This window comes from Podarcis liolepis (genome assembly GCF_965112155.1).
Source record: "Podarcis liolepis genome assembly, chromosome: 3".
In the NCBI taxonomy this organism is placed as follows: Eukaryota; Metazoa; Chordata; class Lepidosauria; order Squamata; family Lacertidae; genus Podarcis; species Podarcis liolepis.
The window spans coordinates 92,542,553-92,563,184 of NC_139557.1; the positions used below are offsets into that span (position 1 = coordinate 92,542,553).

A 20,632-nucleotide genomic window follows, 5' to 3' on the forward strand; every position below is an offset into this window, starting at 1 on the left:
AAGAGTCTTTATTGGATTACAGGTTCCATTTCCAAACTGCAACGTGCAGCCCTACTTCTTCTAGGTCAGAACGACGAAGACCCGTCTGAGTCTCCGCCTCTAGCGCACCAGCTTAATACCCTAGCCTTGCTCCACCTCCTGCGCCTTTCCTTCCGTCTCTGGGTCCTCCTGCCCCCCTGGGTCTCTCTTTTCCTACTCTCTTCTGACGCGGACCCCCCTGACCCTTCCGCCTCCTTGCGGCGGGCTTTGGGACTCGGTTCACTCTCTGGGCTGCTGGCTGCGCCAGCTTCCGTTACATTTGAACTTGGCGCGCGCGCCCAACTCTCCACTTTCCTCTTGATCGTTTCCTCGCTCCCCGAGGTGGGCGTGACTACTCCTGACTCATGCCCTCCCTCCTTCTGAAAGTCTCCGGAGCCCGATATCTGGTCCCCTTTCTCCCCGCTGCTCCCGGCTGGGAACGTGGGTCCCGATCTCCAACTGCTGCTTTCTGATCCCTCTCTGGACCCTTCTTCCTGGGGTGTTCCCCTGCTCTCCCCCCTTGCTCTGGCTGCTGGCGCTCCCTTCTGGGAATCCTCGGACTCGCTAGACAGGCTCGGTGATCTCGGGTCGTCATCCCCACTCATCCTTCCTTCGTATTCCTCCCCCTCGCTCTCTGTCTCCTCCCTTCTCTGCGTCTCTGCTCCTGAACCCCTGACAAGTGGTATCTCGGGTTAAGAGCTTAATTCATTCTGGAGGTGTGTTCTTAACCTGAAACTGTTCTTAACCTGAAGCACCACTTTAGCTAATGGGACCTCCTGCTGCTGCTGTGCCGCCGCTGCGCGATTTCTGTTCTCATCCTGAAGCAAAGTTCTTAACCCGAGGTACTATTTCTGGGTTAGTGAGTCTGTAACCTGAAGCATCTGTAACCTGAAGCGTATGTAACCCGAGGTACCACTGTACTGTAGAGACTTGGGGGCGGGGGGGGCATCTTTGGGATTCCACTGTGCTCAGCCTGCCCCATAAGTATAGCAGGGCGGCCTCTTACACATTACCACAAAAGAGGGCACAGATTTGCATAAAGGTCGCACAGGATAATGCACACACCTAGATGCAAACTTATAATTAATTATTCTAATGTAAAACCAAGTCACCATAGTGGGTTAGACTGCAAGCATGTGGCCTGTGTGCTTGCTAAGTCTCATGTCCAAAGAGACCAGAGGCCTAGACGGCTGTATTTGGTCACCCACCCCTGAAAGAGGAGATGCCCAAAACAGAGGACTGTCCTCTACAACATACAGCACACAGCCACCAGATTGAAAAGTCTCAAATGAATTGGCACATGGAAATTGTTTGAAGTTGCTCCAGCCGGGGACGTGGATTGTCGCGCAGCTTTTCTCCCTAATCTGTCCTGAGTTCTGCTTCCAGATGGGACCTCTTGCCTCGCTCAGTGGCAAGACTGCTCACAGCACTCACGTGACAGCCGCTGAGTCCCCCACATCCAGCTCATGCGCTCGTCTGGGAAGACCCCTTTCACAAGCTGTTTGACAAGGTCACAGCTGCCAGGCACTCATGCATTTAGAGAGGGGTTGTGACTAAGGACTGTGGGCAGAATCAGCTTTGCTGGCTCGCTTCACTTTGCAGCAGAGAACCATCCATGTTCTCTTTACTAATTGCATCTACACCGGCTCTCGGTTCGGTCCCACATTCTGATCAAAGGCAGCGCTGGAGATAAAGGCACTCCCATGTTTGTAGAAACAATAACAGAGGGTGTATATGTGCCAGTGAGTGTCCACATTAGTACTGCCTGACATTCCTTCCAGACTTCAAACGGCAGGATTTAAGCAGGTAGCTCGTGGCTGTAGGATTCCTTCACCGCATGCTCTGTTTGCAGCACATTAAATCTGGGTTGAATTGTGCTCTGGCAGAGTCAGTCGTGACTGTTTCACAAGGTGCTGAACTCCGCATAGCTTGGCAATATGAATATGCTATCAGCTCCACCCCCCTGCCCCCAGTACTTAATAATCTATACATAACCCCAACTGTTCCTATGTACCTAGAATCCTTTTAGAAGAGGGGAAATGTTTTAAATAAATACTGATGTACAAGGAATAGAAACCCTCCCCCCCTTTTCTGGTCTCTTTCCCTCATAAATCATTATTCCCATTTTGTCTCATGGGATATTTTGGAGATCCCATTTTTGCAATATCTGTTGTTGTGTGAAAATATGCAGTCACTTCCTTTCCATCATTTCTCCTCTAACTACCTACCCAGATGCAGAATGTGTTTGAGTTTCAGGCTTGTGGTTATATCAAGACATTCTATTAAACCGTGCCTGTGTAGCTGAAATAAAAACAACTGTGCCAGTCAGGAACACCTGCTTCAGAATCCAGTGTAGGAAGGATGACTATAGGGTAAATTAATATGTTATATTGCAGGTAGAAGAGAGTCTTTGACAAGATGTAAGTGGGACCGGCAACAAATGGTTGCAATGTGGAATGCTGGGATCTCCAATATTCCAGCCACTTTGTTCCATTTTCCATGTGCCAAATTTTTGATTCCACCCCCCACCCCCCTGTGAGTCTGCGGCCGCTGAGCATGCTCAGTCCTCACTGGGGAGCTTTGATTCTCTCCCCGTCTCTCTCCCCCTGCCTACCCACACACTTGAGTTTTTCTTCTAAATATTTTTGTGCTTCTGAAAACCCTGGGGCTCCCCACAAGTCTTATGGTACTGCCATCCAGTGAGCGGATGGTGCCATTTTGGGTAAATAAGCAATGGGACTCTGAATATCAAAATAAAGGGAATGAGAATAGTGGATGTGGTGGGGACACTTAGGTAGTGATCGTTGGTGTAAAACCAGGGTTTTGGTTTTTTAAAAAATGTCTGTGATCATCCTGGCTTTAAATGACCATGTAGCTATCAATCAACAAACAGGGTAAGGTTGTTATTTATACTCTAGTGTCCCTTGTTTTTTTTCTTTTGACCCCTATCCCCACGACCCTCTGTTAAACTAAGAAGATTCCTAGACTATGTGGAAGCAATCACATGTGCACATATCTGGTAGGCTGGCAAACATCGGCCTAAATCAGATGCATATTATGGGATATCGAGTCTCCTATAACCATCATGCTCAACTCTAATTAATTCATGAATGGGTTAAGATCATAGAGTAAGATGTTCTGCCAGGCTTAGCTAGGTCACTCCCCCTCACCTTGCTGCTGTATGAAAAAGCACATGAATCTGACTTATTTGTTATATATTTTTACTAAAAGCGGCTGGGCACTGGCAACATCCTTACTTGGAGAGCTTCATTACTTTGTGCTCTGATTCAGAATAGAAGTCAAAATGCCGGTGCTCACAGTTAAAGATGTATATGGCATTGGATTTGAGCATGTGAAATAATAAAGGCCTGCTGCCACACTAACCTGCCCCTGGAATTAAATTATCTATCAAGGCTTTCTGGATTTAGGCAATGCAGGTGGTGCCTGAAAGAGCAAGTTTCCCAGTGGTGGCCTCCACCTTTGGAATTCCCTCCCCAAGGAGACTTGGCTAGTGCCAGCACTGTTCTCCTTTCAGCACTACATAAAAGCTTAAAGGGGGGGGGGTCTCCTCAGCAGTCTAAAATGGTTTCAGCTGCTTTTAAAATAGCTGGTTTACAATTGCTTTATTATTATGCTTTTATGATGATGTATATTTGGTCTGTTGCTTTTATCTCACCTGAAGGACTTTTTTTTTTTAAGGGGTGGAATGGAAATTCCCAAAATAAAAAGAGAAGCATCCCAGGGTGGCACAGAAGCCTTTCTGAAATATCTTTTTGTTGTGTTTTCACCCTACTTTCCTGCCCCTCACCCTCCCTTTTCTCCTCTTGCTATGTAGAGTAATCACTATCCCCTGCAGATGCTCAGATACCATCTGGCAATCGCCTGGATACCAGTGGATATTGCATTTTTTGCAGAGGAGAATTTAACCTATTCCAAGAGCTTGCTCTCCTCCCTGACATTCCATTTAATGCCCATCTCATTAGACAGCTGCTATCTGGTGAAATTATCTGGAAGCCACTCACATCACTGTCACACACAGATAGATTCCCCCCATATCCCTGCATAGGGAGTTGCCCCTTCCTTTCTTGTTCTAGTTGGCGCACATCCCCATTTCTCTTCCATTCCCTGCCGTCTCATACCTTCAGTGCATGTGTGCAACTTATCTTACAAATCTGCAATTAGTAATTTCTCACAGCATAATCACAAACCTACTAAAGCCCGAAGAAACCTCAGAATTACCCAAGACTAGGCTGCTTGGCCTCTGTTCCCTCACACCCCTGATAGGTAAGTCCATATTACTAATGATGGGTTGTAATCAACACAGCACTAAGATTCTCTCAGTGAAAGGCTTATCCTTGTGCTATTGAACCTTCTTCCCCTTCCCCCACAAAAAAAATCTTTTCTGAGACCCCCCTGCCCTTGAGCTGATTAAAGGGTGCAGGCTCCTAGTGTGTTATCAGCACTGGCTACTCCTAGACCAACTAGTTAGTTGGAGAAGGCCTGTTATTCAGTGGCACCTGACAGAAGAGTGGACATATTAAAAAAGGGACGCGGGTGGCGCTGTGGTCTAGACCACTGAGCTTCTTGGGCTTGCTGATCAGGTGGTCAGCGGTTCGAATCCCCGCGACGGAGTGAGCTTCCGTTGCTCTGTCCCAGCTCCTCCCAAGCTAGCAGTTCGAAAGCACGTCAGCGCAAGTAGATAAATAGGTAAATGGTGTTTCCATGCGCTCTGGTTTCCATCACGTCATTCCGTTGTGCCAGAAGCGGTTTAGTCATGCTGGCCACATGACTCAGAAAACTGTCTGTGGACAAATGCCGGCTCCCTCGGCCTGAAAGCAAGACAAGTGCTGCAACTTCATAGTCGCCTTTGACTGGACTTAAGTGTCCAGGGGTCCTTTACCTTTACATATTAAAACATCTCTCTCTCTCTCTCTCTCTCTCTCTCTCACACACACACACACACACACATACCAACTAAAATCAATGCAATTCATATTTTCTGAATCAATTAAATAGTTTATGAGATTTGTATTACTTTGTGTCACAGAGCTATAGCTTCCACACTGCCAGAACATGCTGAATTTTGTATGGCTGCTGATTTACTGGTAAACTGTCTGAACTTCATGTCCTTAACCAGGAATGGGTAACTTGCAACCTTTTAAACATTAGAGGACTACAAATCCCAACATCCTTGATCATTAGCCCTGATGGCTAGAGCTGATGTCATCTAAAGGGGCACAGGATCCTCACCTCTGGCCCAAAACAAAGGTGTGAGGGGGGGTTTAAGGTGCTGCTAACAGTTGTTTGACTTCACCACTGGGGGTTCACTCCATTGCCTCTCAAGACAGAGGGATGCCAACAATTACAAAGTGAATTGACTCCCATGCTACATAATGCATAAATTAATACTCTGCTGCGTGCTGGCCAAGTACTTTCTGTTCTTTGTATTACTGTCTCCTTCCACAAACCAACACAGTTCAAGTTCCAATATAACTGCCCTTATATTGATTGGCAGTACCAACAACCAAGTTTTCTGCTTTTTTGAGATAAAATTACATTGAACTTCTTTCCTTTTAAAAGAAAGCCATTTAATTATTTAACAAACATCATTGTGAATGTTCCTTCACCCATTATGGTAGCATTAAAAAAACATCTTAAATCTAATAACCCACTTGCTTCAAAACCAGTCTTTTCTGGTGTGCTGCTCTTAGAACCTCTCGCTTTCAAGGTTTATTTTTCTATCCACTGTGACTTGATTGACTGTTGAAAATAGGGTCAAAATGAATTTGTATTAAATAAGTGTCAAGCAAAACCTTCCTCGAAGATGTTTTAATTCTTTCAATATTCCTAACTATGCACGAGATTAGATTTAGGAATTTAAAGAGTGAAAAATGTATTTCCCCCACTCCATATATGGGGCATACAGAAGTGGGTAACTGTCAGGGAACTGCCATCGGAGCTAGAGGCGGAGGGAAGGCTCCAAAGGGATGCAGGAGAGGGTCCCAGTAGGGAGAGAGGCAGCCCATCTGCTGGGGAAGGAAATCAGCGTAACACCAGTGGAGAAGGGGGGCAGATGGGGGAATCGGAGAGGAATCTCCAAGACTCTTCACTGGAGACCAGCGGAGAGAGTACGGGTCCTCCGCTACCCACACCCTCCCTGCGCAGAAGACTTCCGCGCAGGGAGAGTAGGAGGAGACTTGGCATCAAACAGCTTTTATGCTGGAAAAGGTTTAAGAAACGCCCACTGACGGATTCTGCCAGCGACTGAGACAGTCACGATGCTGGAGGCTGTTCAGTCAGAAAGGGTTAACCAGGTAACCTAGCCAGGAGTGGCGGCAACTTACGCACGAGCAACCCCTAAAACCATTACAGTAACCATTTGCTGGGGGCCCGACCCATGAACTGTGAGCATTCTCCCAGGGTGACCCATCAACAGGTCTGCATCATTGTAACCGTGTTGGAGGCAAGGGAAGAGTATACAGTCGTACCTTGGTTTTCAAACAGCTTAGTTCTCGAACATTTTGGCTCCTTGACGCCGCAAACCTGAAAGTGCCTGTTCGTTTGCTTCCCGCAGCCAGTCAGAAGCAGCGCTTTGGTTTCTGAATGTTTTGGTAGTTGAACAGACTTCCAGAACAGATTCCGTTCGACTTCCAAGGTACAACTGTATATTAGTTTCTGTAGGATGGAAGTGCAATTTGATTTGTGCAAGTTTGCAGCATGATTGTAAGGAAGAATCACAGAAGAAAACGGAACATCAGCTGAATCTGAGAAACTGACCCAACTAGCTAGAGTACAGTGGTACCTCAGGTTACAGACGCTTCAGGTTATAGACTCTGCTAACCCAGAAATAGTACCTCAGGTTAAGAACTTTACATCAGGATGAGAACAGAAATCGTGCGGCGACGGCAGCGGGTGGCCCCATTAGCTAAAGTGGTACCTCAGGTTAAGAACGGTTTCAGGTTAAGAATGGACCTCCAGAACGAATTAAGTTCTTAACCCGAGGTACCACTGAATACGCTCTGGAAAATGGCTGGAAACAGCAAGAGTTTGAAAACACTCAAAATGGAAGCTCCGACTCAGTAGTCAAGATTCACACACAGCTACATTTAGGGATTTTTTCAGTCTGTGCAGGAAGCAGATTCCCTCCCTCCCCCCATAGGATTAAAGTGAAGCTAGAAAAATAGTAATTTCAAACCAGAGGGTCATGACCACAGATTCCTAATTTCCACACCATAAGCTGCAGGCACACACCACCTAGGAGATGTGAGACACTCATTCCTTCTGGTGGTGGCCAATTCGTGTAGTAAGTGTGCTACTTTTATACTTGTAAACTGAAAGAGGGATCCAAAAGATCAATTCACATGAATTGGCTGGAAGGGAAGCTTTGTTCATTGAAAGTGCTACTGCCATTATTGAAGTGGATGCGCACATGTGCGAACTAGTAACTACATCCATGTGTGTTTTCCCACCACATATAAATTTTGGTATGGCTCCAGATCTCAATATGAGTCAGAAATGCACACTTTCCTACATTTAGTTTGGAAGCAGTGCAAGAGATGCATCTTTCTTGAATTTCTATTGGTGCTGACTTACAGAAACTAGCAGTCAATGTGGCAGGGTTAAAAATTAAAGGCAAAAAACAAATGTTATTTCATGTATTTTAATAGCAAACTTACAGGAACAGCACAGAAGACAGACAACATTAAAAACATGTACTTGCATGTAGGACAACTTAGTTAGAAAAGTATAGCGAATGGATGGAATCTACTGTATGATAAAAATGTTACAGACACCATATAGTTGCCATCAATAAGAAATTTACCTATTTTTTTAAAAAATCCAAATGCTGGCATTGTCCAGAAAAGTTTGACTGGCATATTTATAATTGTTATAAAGTTGAACTGCTGAAATATGTTCACTGAAATGGTTTTTGATAGCAATAATGCATTATATGTCCCCACGTTTATATTAAAAATCCACACACAAATGAAAATGAAAAAGAGCTTGCCAATACCCGATTCTGTCCTCTATTTTTTTTTTTCATTTTTGCAACCATATACTTAGGTACCTTTTAACCCCATGGAAAAAAATATCTAACGTTCATTACTACCAATAACAGGAAGAAGAGATTTATTTTGTTTTGAGAATGACAAATCCATCTTAGAAGAATTTAAGCACGCTCTCCACGTATGCGGCGTGCTAGCTGGATATCTTTTGGCATGATTGTGACACGTTTGGCGTGAATAGCACACAGGTTGGTGTCTTCAAAGAGGCCAACCAAGTAGGCCTCACTTGCCTCCTGTTGAGAGAAGAAAATAATTCGAATGTTTTAACCATAGTGCACGGACTCTCAAATAATTACAAACATTGGCACACTTTAGCTATGTCTCTCTTCTAAATTGTCTTATGCAATTGGGAGGGGGAAATAGATCTTTTGGTGCAATAGCACCTACAATTTGGCGCTTTCTGCCTATTGATGTCTGACATCAGATACCTTTGCTGTATCCTTTTTGGCACCTGCCAAAAAGCCTATCCACACATAGATCTTGGCATGCTTTAATCTCTGGTTAGTTTACTGCTGATTTTAAATGTGTGTTCCATGTTTTAATTACATGATGTTCCTTGTAAATCATTTGTTAAAATCAAGTGGGATACAAATGTTGGTAAACAGAAAACAAGGCATTGTAGCCCTAGAGTTCTGATACACCCATCTATAAAATCCTGTCTCTGATTGATTCCACACCTGGATTGGGCATTAACCATCATAATTAACGTATGTATTATCTTCTCCAAAACATTCTTGTAGCTTGCAAAACAAAAGCCCCTTCTGGATCCTGATCCACCACTAAGCTGGTTTGCAGCAAGTTAACTCTTCCACAGGGGAACAACAGTTAAAGGATCGTTTTGAGTAGTTACATGAGCATAATGCTCTTTACACAACAGATATTCCCGTCCTCCTACTTGTATCTTCCAAAAACTCTCTTCAGAGGGTTGGGGGCCCTCCTGGATAATGGGGGCCATGTTGTAAGGACTGAAGTGAAATGGGTGGAGAATCATCCAAAATCAGGCAGAGGGACTCTTCCTTCAGTGGGATGCAAGCCCTTTCTGCCTGATTTGGGGCATGTTCCCACAGCAGCCATGACTGAAAGCCCCACTGTTCAGGAGATGCTCCCCACCCCCCACCCCAAATTAAAGGGAAAAAACCTTCTGCAGAACGGAGGCAAGAGGAAAGGCTGATTGTGCAAGCTGTTTTCTGCTTGCACAAGCACTGTATAAAACTTTGGAATCCATCTTCACAGGAAAAGCAGTAGGGAGATCAGGATCTACTGAGACATCTCTGGGGGATTTACAGTATGACAGTCAAGTTTTCTGGCTCCCAACTATCTAGCAAAACCAACAATTAATAGGTATTTCCCACTCCACCCTAATTTTGGCTTCTGAAAGAAAGGAAGATAGATGTGGATTTTTAATATGGACCAGGCATATGCTCAGAGGTACACTGTCCTTAATTCTCATTATGTTATCCCTCCTAAGCCACTATATGCACCTGGCTATGGCTGGTAGGTCTCAGGGCTGTGGTATAAAAATTAAAGCCTAATGCCTGCTCATCCTGGGATTAAAATAAGGTCAGGATTGGACAAGGAACGTACGTGTATTATGGGTTTTATGAAGCAGCAGCACCACTACTGCTACTTTTTACCAGCAATAAAGCGATTTCTTTGGTGTCCATACTGCACTCTGATTTCTCAGCCATTCAGTCTTGCTTTAAAAATCATAATCTGGCAATGGTTAGCCAGAAACCTCATAGCACCCTGGCTGGAGGACCGTACACAAGACAAGTGCAGCCTGTTGACCCTATACGGCCGTCAATAAAATTCCTATTCTTTGGTCATCAGTCTGGGACTGCAAACACAGTGGGTTGTGTTAAGAGTTGATGGGCCACAAATAAGGCAGGCTTCATCTAGAGTCTAGATTCTAGGCTGTGCTGAATTTTTTAGACACCTGTTTTAGCTTGAATTCTGCATGTGCTGTGTAGAACTGTACATGTTTCACGCACAAATCCTGTGATATGCCGACATTATTCTTAGGATGGCTAATGGACTTCTTTCTTGTACCTCTGTCCCTTTAGAGCAGGAGGTGACAGTGTTACATGATACAGAGCAGGCAAAGCATGCTGCAAAACATTTCGGTTTATGTGAGTCCAATGACTGACAAATCAGTTCTGTCTGGGAACTGTTTCTGAGAATGTCAAATAGGTCTGTAAAGTATTAAATGCTCTTGACCAAACTGCAGGAGGCAGTGAAAGACAGGAGGGCCTGGCGTGCTCTGGTCCATGGGGTCACGAAGAGCCGGACATGACTAAACGACTAAACAAGGCCCCTGAGTGTAGCGCTTACAAACTAAGGGCTGCTTCTCCCTTGTTAAGTCGCTGTCCTCACCACAACCTAGCCAAGCTTACATCACTCTTGTTGCATGAAAAGGGATAATGTGCCTTTCTACTTTTGGAAAATACACTGGATCTGCCTAGAATTGGCAATGTCATGCTCTTCACATATAGCTACTTACACATCAGTAATTTGTGGAAATAAATCAAGAAAGAGAATTTGAAAACAGCACGAGTTCCCTCTCCATATTTGGAAATCACCACATCTAACACTAATGCAAGCTTTGTGTTTTGTTGGAGAACATACAGATTGTCTTGCCGGATCAGACCAAAGTCCTTCCAGTGCAGCATTCTGCCTTCAATGGTTTATCTTATAATAAAAGGGCTCAAAAAGTACATCTCACATACCAGGTGTATCCCAACCACATCCTAACAGGTACCCCTTGCTCTTCCTAATGATGTGTGGAAAGAGGAAAGGTGTGTGGAAGTTACTTGGAGGTTTGACAAAGGCAGAAGCTGCTAAGTACAGTGGTGCCCCGCAAGACGAATGCCTCGCAAGACGAAAAACTCGCTAGACGAAAGGGTTTTTCGGTTTTGCATTGCTTCGCTAGACGATTTTCCCTATGGGCTTGACGAAAAGGTCTTGCGAGTTTGTTCGCTTTTTTCTTAAAGCCACTTGAAGAGGCGCAGTTGCGACGGACCGTGCTTCGCAAGACGAAAAACATCGCAAGACGAAAAGACTCGCGGAACGAATTAATTTCGTCTTGCGAGGCACCACTGTATTCTGATGCAGCGTAATGTAGATCATATTCCTGACAAATCTCAAAAATGGTTTGGTTAACCTTCGTGCAGAGTAAAAATAAAAAAATGAATCTTGAAGGGTGGGGGAAAGAAATAATGGATTCATTTGCAGTTCCTTTAGGAGATCTATTTTTGAAATCCTTATGTTCCAACATTTCAAGTTTTAAGATCTTCCTCAAGGAGGTGAATTACTTTAGTTCTCCCAAATGCTGGTAGTTATCTGCGCACCTACAAACACATGGATGCTTACTTGTGAAACCCACCAATTGCGTGAAGTTTTGACTAACCATAGAAACAGCTGAACCAATAAGATGAGCGTATGGAAGTAACCAATCACATACTCCCTCACGTACTAACGGCACAGTGCTGTTAATGGCTGCACTCTAGAAAGGGCTTTTCATGTCATTTGTGATGGTAAAGCTATACCCACATGTGTACTGTCTGAGGCAGTTGTAAATTAAGTCTCATGTATATATTTTTAAAAGTCAGCTGAATTACTTTAGTAGAAAGAGTTTACCTTTAAGCACCTTCCCCCATGTCTTTTTAAAAGCTAGATAATTGTAACTTAGAAAGAAACAATTTGGGACACAAAATGGCTAATTGAAAACAAAGTTCATATATAAGGTTATGGGGTGGAAAACACTGTTAAGTACTCACCTGAAATTATATTGTTCAGACATGCATTATCAGTTCTATTAAGGGGCATCTTGCCATTTGGGGGGTTAAGGGCAGCTAGTAAGATACAATATGATTTTTACCTGCAAAGCACCAATAGCTGCGCTCTGGAAACGCAGATCTGTTTTGAAGTCCTGAGCAATTTCACGCACCAGGCGCTGAAAAGGAAGTTTGCGGATCAGAAGTTCGGTTGACTTCTGATAACGCCTGATTTCACGAAGAGCCACAGTACCTGGCCTTTAAATGATAAACAAAAAAGAAGAAACAAGACAAATAAGCTTTTTGTCTTCATCTCCGAAAAATAGAGCATACAAAATTCCAGAGAGAGAAATGAAAGTTTGAATAACTGTTCCATTCAAGAGACATGAGCATACAAGAACATTTTGCGCAAGACCAACTTCTACAAAATGAAGTAGTGACATGCTAAAATAAGTCAAATTGGTTTCAGCTAAAAAGAACAGTCCAAAACAGAATGCTAGAAACCATTGAAGAGTCTATGTCCTCTTTATGCAATGTAAATATTATGAGAAAAATGGCTACTAGAAGAATATCAGTAATTACAATTTATCCATTTGTGTATACACAGTCTTAAAAACAACATTTAAAAGTGTAAAGCCTGCTATTTACCTGCTTATCTGGAGGCAGCTACTGCCCTCTAGTGGTACAATGCACAAACTATATCAGTTTTACAGTAACAGCTGAGGAGCTAAACTAATTTAAATAAATGAAAAATTATCAGGCTCGGCAAGTTTTAAATAAAGCAGGCTTCTTCCTACACCTTCATTAATCAGCAATCCCTATTACTACATCCTAAACACGACAGAACCAGATTTGTTTTTTTAAACTTAATATTGTGATTTTCAGATTTTATTTTTAAAATCCATTTAATCAATACAATTGATATATTACTATCAAAGGCGATCTTACAGCTTTTTTCGGAGGAAATGTTCCATATAAAATATTTTTATGTTGAAATTTTTCTTTTTCATCAAGAGAAGAAACAACGGAGACCTTGCCAGTATAATCCGATTCAATGTGAAATATTTTTTTTAAAAAATCCCCAAAGCAAAAAGTTGCGTTCCGATAAACATTTCCGCGTTGTCTGGGGACTATAACATCACAATACTTTTGTTCGCGGTCATTTCTATACCTGTAGCGATGAGGTTTCTTGACCCCACCAGTAGAGGGCGCGCTCTTGCGAGCGGCTTTTGTCGCCAGTTGCTTCCTGGGCGCCTTCCCACCGGTGGATTTACGGGCAGTTTGCTTGGTACGAGCCATGTTCCCGCGAACTTCTCTTCCTTACACCTATCGGTAAGAAATCACCCACGCGATCACTATACCGCCACACAGCAGCCACCAGAGGAGGGGGGGAAGGGTTTCCGAAAATGCAGATTTATTTGTTTTTAAAACTGCCTTTACAAAGACAACAACAATGCATCGGATGTTAAGGACCTCCAAAACCTTAAGCGATTAAAAAGCTGCGGATCCACACCTCCGGTAGCAAGCCAAGCAGCAGACTTCCCCGCCTGCGAGCTTGCCACATAAAGAAATCCTTTCCCTTGCAAGTGCTGGATTGGATGGTAAAACGGTCAGGGAGGGGGGATCTAATTTATTTAACAGTAAAATAAATGCCTAGGATTGTAGTAGCCTGCTAAAATGCAGCCCTTGCCCAGGGCAAAAAACTAGAGCGATGCAGCAGCAGTCAAAAAGATGAGAGAGGGGCGATTCCAACACAACACAAGCGGTTCCTAACCCCCTCCCGTGGGCTCAGAAAAAGTGCCAATAATTGCCGAAAACGCCGGGGGACGTGCAGCTGATTTATGGCTTGCATTGAGCAAAAAACAAAAATCGGTTTAAAAACAGAAAAGAAAACAGGGGGACTCCCAAGCCTTAAAGTGTTCTCCTGCAAAGCAGCCACCGTTCCCCTCGCCCTGCCGCGCGCGCGAAGGAAAAACAAATGGAAGCCGTAGACGAGCCAGGTTTTATTCCACAAAAGGAAGGGGGGAAATATCACGTCAGATTTTAAGTGCAAGAAAGCAACGAACTTTTGGGGGGTCAGGTTTTTCGGTGCTGCTCCCGCCTGCCCAATTGCCAGTGCTGAGGCTGCCTCGCTCCCAAGCGCCTCTCGCTGGCAAACTCATCCCCAACAAAATGGAAACAATCACGAAATGCAGCCTTAGACTCCCTATTGCAGGGAGAGAAAGAGAGAGACGGGGAGGGGGAAAAAATAAAAAAATAAAATAGCAACACAATAACAACCCCCCGGAAAAAAAATCCCCCAGCAGCTCCAAACTATGTGGGGTCCGACGGGCTACCGGGGAGAGGAAAAGTTTGGACCGAGAATCCCCCCAAATCGCGCTGGGTTCGGATCGTTTCCTGGGCACATTTCTCCCCTTTTTATTGTTTTTATGCAATAGGGAGAAAAAAAATATGGTCGGTGACCAGAGAAAAGAGACAAGATGGTGAAGCTGAGCAACAACTGTGGGGAGCCAGGGAAGGCAGGCAGCAGAGTTTCCCCGGGCTGGCAACTGGCTCCAGTTTGCAGCCGCTTCCCAGCTCCGATGCGGGGCGACGAGGGGCCGAGGGGGCAGGTGAGGGGCTGGGGAGGAGGATGGTGGGGGTCCGGGGTGCGGGGAGGGCGCTGGAGGGGGGCAGGAGCCGCGCGAAGTGGGGCTGGGGGGCCCTGCGCGAAGGAGCCGTCTCCTCGGCTGCGCTGGGGACTCGCCTGCCCCCCAACCGCAGCTCTTCCCAGAAGTTTGCCGGAAAGGTTCGGGGGGCAGCCCGGAGGGGTCCCTGGCTAAGCTGGCGTGAGGGGGGGGCGCCGCCGCCGCGGGAGGGAGCGAGGCTGACGACTTACCCCCGTCCGCTGAGGCTGAGCGCGGCTGCCGAGCAGGCGAGGAAGAGCGAGGAGGCGCTAAAGCTGCTGCGGGCGACGGCGGCTGAGAGCACAATTGAAAGATGGCTGACTCGGGAGGGCCGTCTCCGCCGCTTAGCCCCGCCCAGGCCCCGCCCCCGCCGAGGAGGGCAGCCAATGGCGCACAATGGAGGGAAGGCGAGGCCACGCCCGCGCGGCTTCCTCCCTGCCCACTCTCGGCTTCCCGCGGCCGCCTCTGTGTGTACAAACACAAAAGACACGCCGCGCGCGCCGCAGACGGAGAGCGAGCGAGGGAGCGAAGCAGGGAATCCCCCCTTGGCCCTCCTGGCTTCCTTCCCCTGCCAGAGGGGAGCACGAGGCCCCAAGTCAGCGCCCAACGGTCCAGCGGGAGGAGACCCCTAACCGCCAGGATCCGGCGGCGCGAGGTCAGGACCAACGGTCTCTCTGCGTTGCTTCGGGCATTAGGGGATGGCTTGGGGGCCCCTCGCTGCTCCTGGACTGAACTCTCAGGGGCCCCCCCCCAGGTTAGGGTGGCCCAAGCCTGCGAGACTCTGGAGGCCAGGGGGGCCAACCTGAATAAAATATAGGGGGCACAAGGTAAGCCCCGTCCCACCTAATCGATCGCAAGACGTGGCACACGGACACCATTTGAATGGCAATGCCCATCAACTGCGGGGGGGGGGACTCCCTAAAATATTTTATTACGGGGGTGAAGGGACATCGGTCCCTAGGAGTTTCACTCCTCTGCTTGAGGCGCTTCACACGCCCGCCGCTTGATGAAGCCTCAAACTCGGGGGCGAGGAGTACTAGCGTTGAACGACTGAGATCCAACACCAAAGGGACTTTCCATGAAGTTTGAGGCTGCTCGATGAGGTGGGTGGAGGGGAACTCATTGGTGAGGAGAGAGGGATTGGAGCCTGATTGCAATGAATGAGGTGGAGTACGATAAAGGGGGTGGGGTGTTAAAAAGTTTAAGGCCTTTAAAAGTGTGATTTGTTTTTTTCAGAGGACTGACATCATTGCAGCACTTGCAATGGATTTTTATGCAATGCGCAGATTACGCTTCAAGTCAACAAGTGGTGAGCAGAAAGTGAGGTGTTTGGAGTTGGTGAACTGGCCCTCATGAAGTCCAACTTCAGTGTTTTGCTCCTCCAGTAATTCTACAACTTGCCTTCCTCAGAATATTTACATTGAAGCTTAAACCACTAGCTCCACCAGTTTAGGTGGCTTCAGTCACTGGCAGCTTACTCTTTTTATGCTCATCTGAAAAACCACAATACAGTGGAACATTGGTTTTCAAACGTAATCCGTTCCAGAATTCTGTTCGACATTTGAAAATCGAGGATCAAAGGTCTGGCTGCAAAGTCAATGTGGAAAAAAGAAAAATGTGCCACAGAAGCCGTTCACCTTCCAAGGTGCATTCAAAAATGGAAGCATTCACTTCCGGGTTTTCAGTGTTCGGTTTACGAAACGTTCAGCAGCTGAGACTTTCAAAAATTGAGGTTTGACTGTACTGGAACTTATGGACCATACACACAGAGAGAGATTTGTAATGCCCAGATTTAAAGAATGAGAGCTAGCTTAAAGGAATAAAAACTTCATTCCACAATTTCTGTTTTCTGACAGACACTATATATTGCTGTTAAGATTTGTGAAATCTCGAGCCAAGGCTAGCCTTAGGTTTGGGTGGCCCTTGTCTGTGGTCCCCCAATCCTCCCCTTCTAATCTCTCATACACATTCTTCTATGCAACAGGTGCCTCTCAACTCAGAAGCTGTAGTCATAGGATGAAAACTCCAGATGGTCAGGAACACTTTTCACTAAGTGCCCCTCCAGACTAGTGTTTTTGTGTGGGGGTGTGCTCTGCACTCATTGACACTGTAATAGGGCATAAGTGGTTGATTTATACCGGACCATCAACACATCATTCCACTTTATTAGTTCTACAGTGCTTTCCTAATGTAACCTCATTATTGCTGTGTGGAAGGGCAGTTTTGCACTACAGCACAACTGAAGCAGGATAAACCACCTTCCCATCCTGAACATTTGTTGTATTAAAAGTTTCATGAATTCATTAGGAAGCTATGGGACATGCACTGATTGGAAATGAAGCAATAGTTCCATCCCAAAACTTTTCAAATCCCATCATAAGCACATATCATCTTGAATGTGCAATAAAAAGGATATCTGAAGGGGCCCTGATTTTATCATAGTAAAAGGCTATGATTTTCTCTTATCTCATTTTATACCTTCCTGACATCATCACTAGAAAATTAGTGAGTCTTCCATGAGACGGCTTTTCATGAATGTTTAGGTGCCTCAGAATATAACGGAGCAGGGTTTTCAGCAAGAGCACCCTTCACCAATGGAAGCAGCATGTTGTAGGCCCCAGTAGCTTTTTGAGGCTATTGAATATGCATGTTGTGTAAATGATATGGCTCAATGTACCGGAGATTATCTCATGCCATAGTTCTGATAGTTGTTAATGTCAGATTGGTAAAGGGATAGCATTTATTGGTGACTAGGAGCTGCCAGGACCACATAACACCTGTCTTGAAAGACCTACATTGGCTCCCAGTACGTTTTCGAGCTGAGCTTTAAAGCCCTAAACGGCCATGGCCCAGTTTTCCTGAAGGGGAGCATCTCCACCCCCATCATTCAGCCTGGACACTGAGGTCCAGCTCCAAGGGCCTTCTGGCAGTGAAGCTATGGGGAACCAGGCAGAGGGCCTTGTTGGTAGTGGCACCCACCCTGTGGAATGCCCTCCCATCAGATGTCAAGGAAATAAACAACTATCTTACTTTTAAAAGACATCTGAAGGCAGCCCTGTTTAGGGATTTTTTTAATGTTTAATGTTTTATTGTGTTTTTAATATTCTGTTGTGAGCCGCCCAGAGTGGCTAGGGAAATCCAGCCAGATGGGTGGGGTATAAATAATAAATTATTATTTTTCAGAAGGAACCTCACTACACCTTCCTTATGACCTGGTAGAAACTTATTTCCTCTCAAATAAGCACTTATCACTTCCAAAAGCCATTTTTCCAGTCCTGTTCTGACATACTTTTCAAGCCAGTAGGTAGCTTACACCGACTGAAAAATATTCAAGAAACAGGGTGCTAAGGGACAACTGGTACCAAGTTGATACCAAGTCTGGCTCCAGAATAACTCTAGTGGAGGCACCGTGAACAACTATATCCACAAGAATGTTGTGCAAATTGATCACATTGTGCCTCTCCCATTTTACTAGCCAGATTATAACAGGCTTCTAACAACTCACAAAGGCTATACTGGGCAACACCAAAGTATGTAATGGTGGGTGCAAAGATTTCTTTACTAGGGAAGGATCTAATATGGACTTTTAACATAAATGTTAGGTTGGATTTTGCCCAAATTTTCCACTGTCTAGCCACTGTCCTGCTCATTTAACAGCATTAACTCCTCAGAAAACCAAGATAAGAAAGAGAGAGAGAGAGGGTTGTTAGGTACTAATAGCAGCTTCCTTCCTGCCGCAAAAAAAGCTTCCACTTTTCCTGAAGTCAGGTCTGCTTCTATACTGGCACCAAACCAGTGGAGGATTGTGAGGGTGTACGTGATAAGGATAGGACATTCTCTGTGATGGCATCTTACTTCTGGAACTCATAGACTCAGAGAATTGTAGAGTTGGAAGGGACCAAAAGGTTCAGTCCAGTCCTTTGCAATGCAGGAATCTTTTGCCCAACCCACAACCCAGTGATTAAGAGTCTCATGCTCAACCAACTGAGCCCTCGTTAAGTTTATTTAGTCCCTTACCTCCCTGGCTTCAGAAAGATTGTCATTACAGTTTTGTTTAGATGTGCTTTTTTTGCTGCCACTGTTTCGTATATGTTGCTGCAAACTTTAGTAAGGTTGTTTGTAAACTGATTTTATTGTGCTTGTTTTATTATGTTGTGAGCTGCCTTGGGGGCCCGTATGAGTGTATAAATATTAAAAAATATGATTCCCTGTCATTAACATACTAACATGCGCAACTAGCTTCTGAACAGCTTTTCACTTTGTGACTGTCCCAACTTCTTTTTGAGAGTTGCAAATCATGAGGGAGCAGTTAATTCCGCCTGAAGCAGCATTACCTAATTCCTGATATTTATATTACCCAGTGGCCACAAGGATATTGTGGAGGAAAAGAATAGCTCCACAGAAAGAAGCAGTTGCATCCCATATAACCTTTTTTTCTGCTCATCAACTTTTATAACAGTCTTGGTCTGCACTTTGAACTGCTTGTATCAGAATGAAGATATATAAAGAAGGTAGCAAGTCTAGAATTATGAAGTACTTTCACATTCTGTACAGTAACAGAATTGTAACACTCAGATGCAAGCATTCTTGGATGACACAGATTATTTAGTTCCTTTCCAGTCAGTTCAGGCCAATGGGATTGAATGCAATTGTTCGCCCTGATGGATGACCTTTTCAGAGTGCGGTATACATACATAGACATAGACATAGACATATACATGCACTGAAGAGAAACAATGAGAAACAATGGTAGGTTGTGCCTGTGGGTTTAGGGTGGAGCCTCCTTTCTCAGTACATCTGCCTCTTCTCCGCCATTGTTGCCAGCTGCTGCTCTTCTGCCTCATCATTGCTACCGCTGACTTTCTAGACCAGCATAGGCAAACTCGCCTTCCAGATGTTTTGGGACTACAACTCCCATCATCCCTAGCTAACAGGACTAGTGGTCAGGGATGATGGGAGTTGTAGTCCCAAAACATCTAGAGGGCCGAGTTTGCCTATGCCTGGTCTAGACAGTCACTCTTCCTCACCACAGCTGTTGTTTACTTGTTCATTCCCCTGGAGCCACAATAAGAAGCAGAGGTGAAGAGGAACGGATCCAAGAAGCTGTTGTTTGTGCGGGATGGCCTTCTGGAGTGTGGACCCTCAGCAGGTGTCCAACCGTGCCAACCCTCAAAACTCCTGAATTATATTGTAGGATACAAAAATAATTTTTGCAATGCTTTGGAACCTTGAATAAATTTCTACACTACTGTCCTTATCCGGTTGTGTACTTATGTAGCTGCAGTTGTTCCATCACTCATGGAGCTATGTTAGAAAGGTGGGTGTTGCTCAAATCAGAGTTTGTTTTTGTTTTTTAATGGTTGGGAAGGGAGCAGATCTGAATCCACATTTGCTCACTTTGACTCCCAAACAGCAGGCTGGATTTTCTAATGGGACTTTGCAGCCCTGACATCTGGATTGGTGGCAGATGGCAGTGTGCTCCTAGCACCCAACTCTGTGCATGGTTCCTTATCCAGTTAGGATATGAACTCCTTAAATGCATTTGGGTGAGATTCCATAGTTTTCAGCCTAAGAGGTGTGCTGAGACAGACACTTCAGTGGCGGAACTCCAAAACAAAGTGCCTCTGTGGGCGCCTTGCCTGCCTGCCCCACCACCACTGGCGGAGAAGCGGTGATGGCTTCCAGCAATATCTCACGAGATATTGTGTGCACTGTGAGATCTCATGAGATCTCACCAGAACCTGCCACTGTCATTGCTGCTTGGTGGGAGGCTTAGGTGCTGCTGGGGCAACACTTTTCCATTTCGCCTCAAGTGACTTAGTGGGACAGGCTGCCATTCCCCTCACAGAGTTATAATTCACAGGAACTCTTGACAAACTAAAGTGACCAGAATTCGGTGGTGGGGTTGAGAATGTGGTTTGAATGTTCTTTAAAGGTATAGTATGTACACAGCCATGTTCATTAGTTTTAGTTGGCCTATTCTGAGTAAAGGGATGCGGGTGGCACTGTGGGTTAAACCACAGAGCCTAGGACTTGCTGATCAGAAGGTCGGTGGTTCAAATCCCTGTGATGGGGTGAGCTCCCATTGCTCGGTCCCAGCTCCTGCCAA

At 45.3% G+C, this 20,632-nt stretch overlaps 1 protein-coding gene and 1 long non-coding RNA gene across 4 annotated transcripts; one reads left to right on the plus strand and one right to left on the minus strand.

The window, feature by feature from the left end:
- Positions 1-7,664: 7,664 nt before the first annotated feature.
- H3-3A (H3.3 histone A) lies at positions 7,665-14,873 on the minus strand. Of its 2 annotated transcripts, XM_083493887.1 has the most exons (5): positions 14,736-14,873; positions 13,924-14,063; positions 13,029-13,183; positions 11,962-12,115; positions 7,665-8,317 (listed from the first exon to the last, which is right to left on the minus strand). In XM_083493887.1, exons 3-5 carry the CDS (start codon positions 13,154-13,156, stop codon positions 8,189-8,191), a joined length of 411 nt encoding a protein of 136 aa, XP_083350013.1. In that variant the 5' UTR covers positions 13,157-13,183; positions 13,924-14,063; positions 14,736-14,873; the 3' UTR covers positions 7,665-8,188. The 2 variants fall into 2 exon arrangements, with proteins under 2 accessions (XP_083350013.1, XP_083350012.1); XM_083493886.1 differs by lacking the exon at positions 13,924-14,063.
- An 87-nt stretch (positions 14,874-14,960) lies between these two features.
- Positions 14,961-16,362, plus strand: LOC310702407. 2 transcript variants are annotated; one of them, XR_014523494.1, is made up of 2 exons: positions 14,961-15,178; positions 15,760-16,362. It is a non-coding gene; the product is annotated as an uncharacterized lncRNA (long non-coding RNA). The 2 variants fall into 2 exon arrangements; XR_014523495.1 differs by having other exon boundaries at positions 14,974-15,350.
- The last annotated feature ends 4,270 nt before the right edge of the window (positions 16,363-20,632 follow it).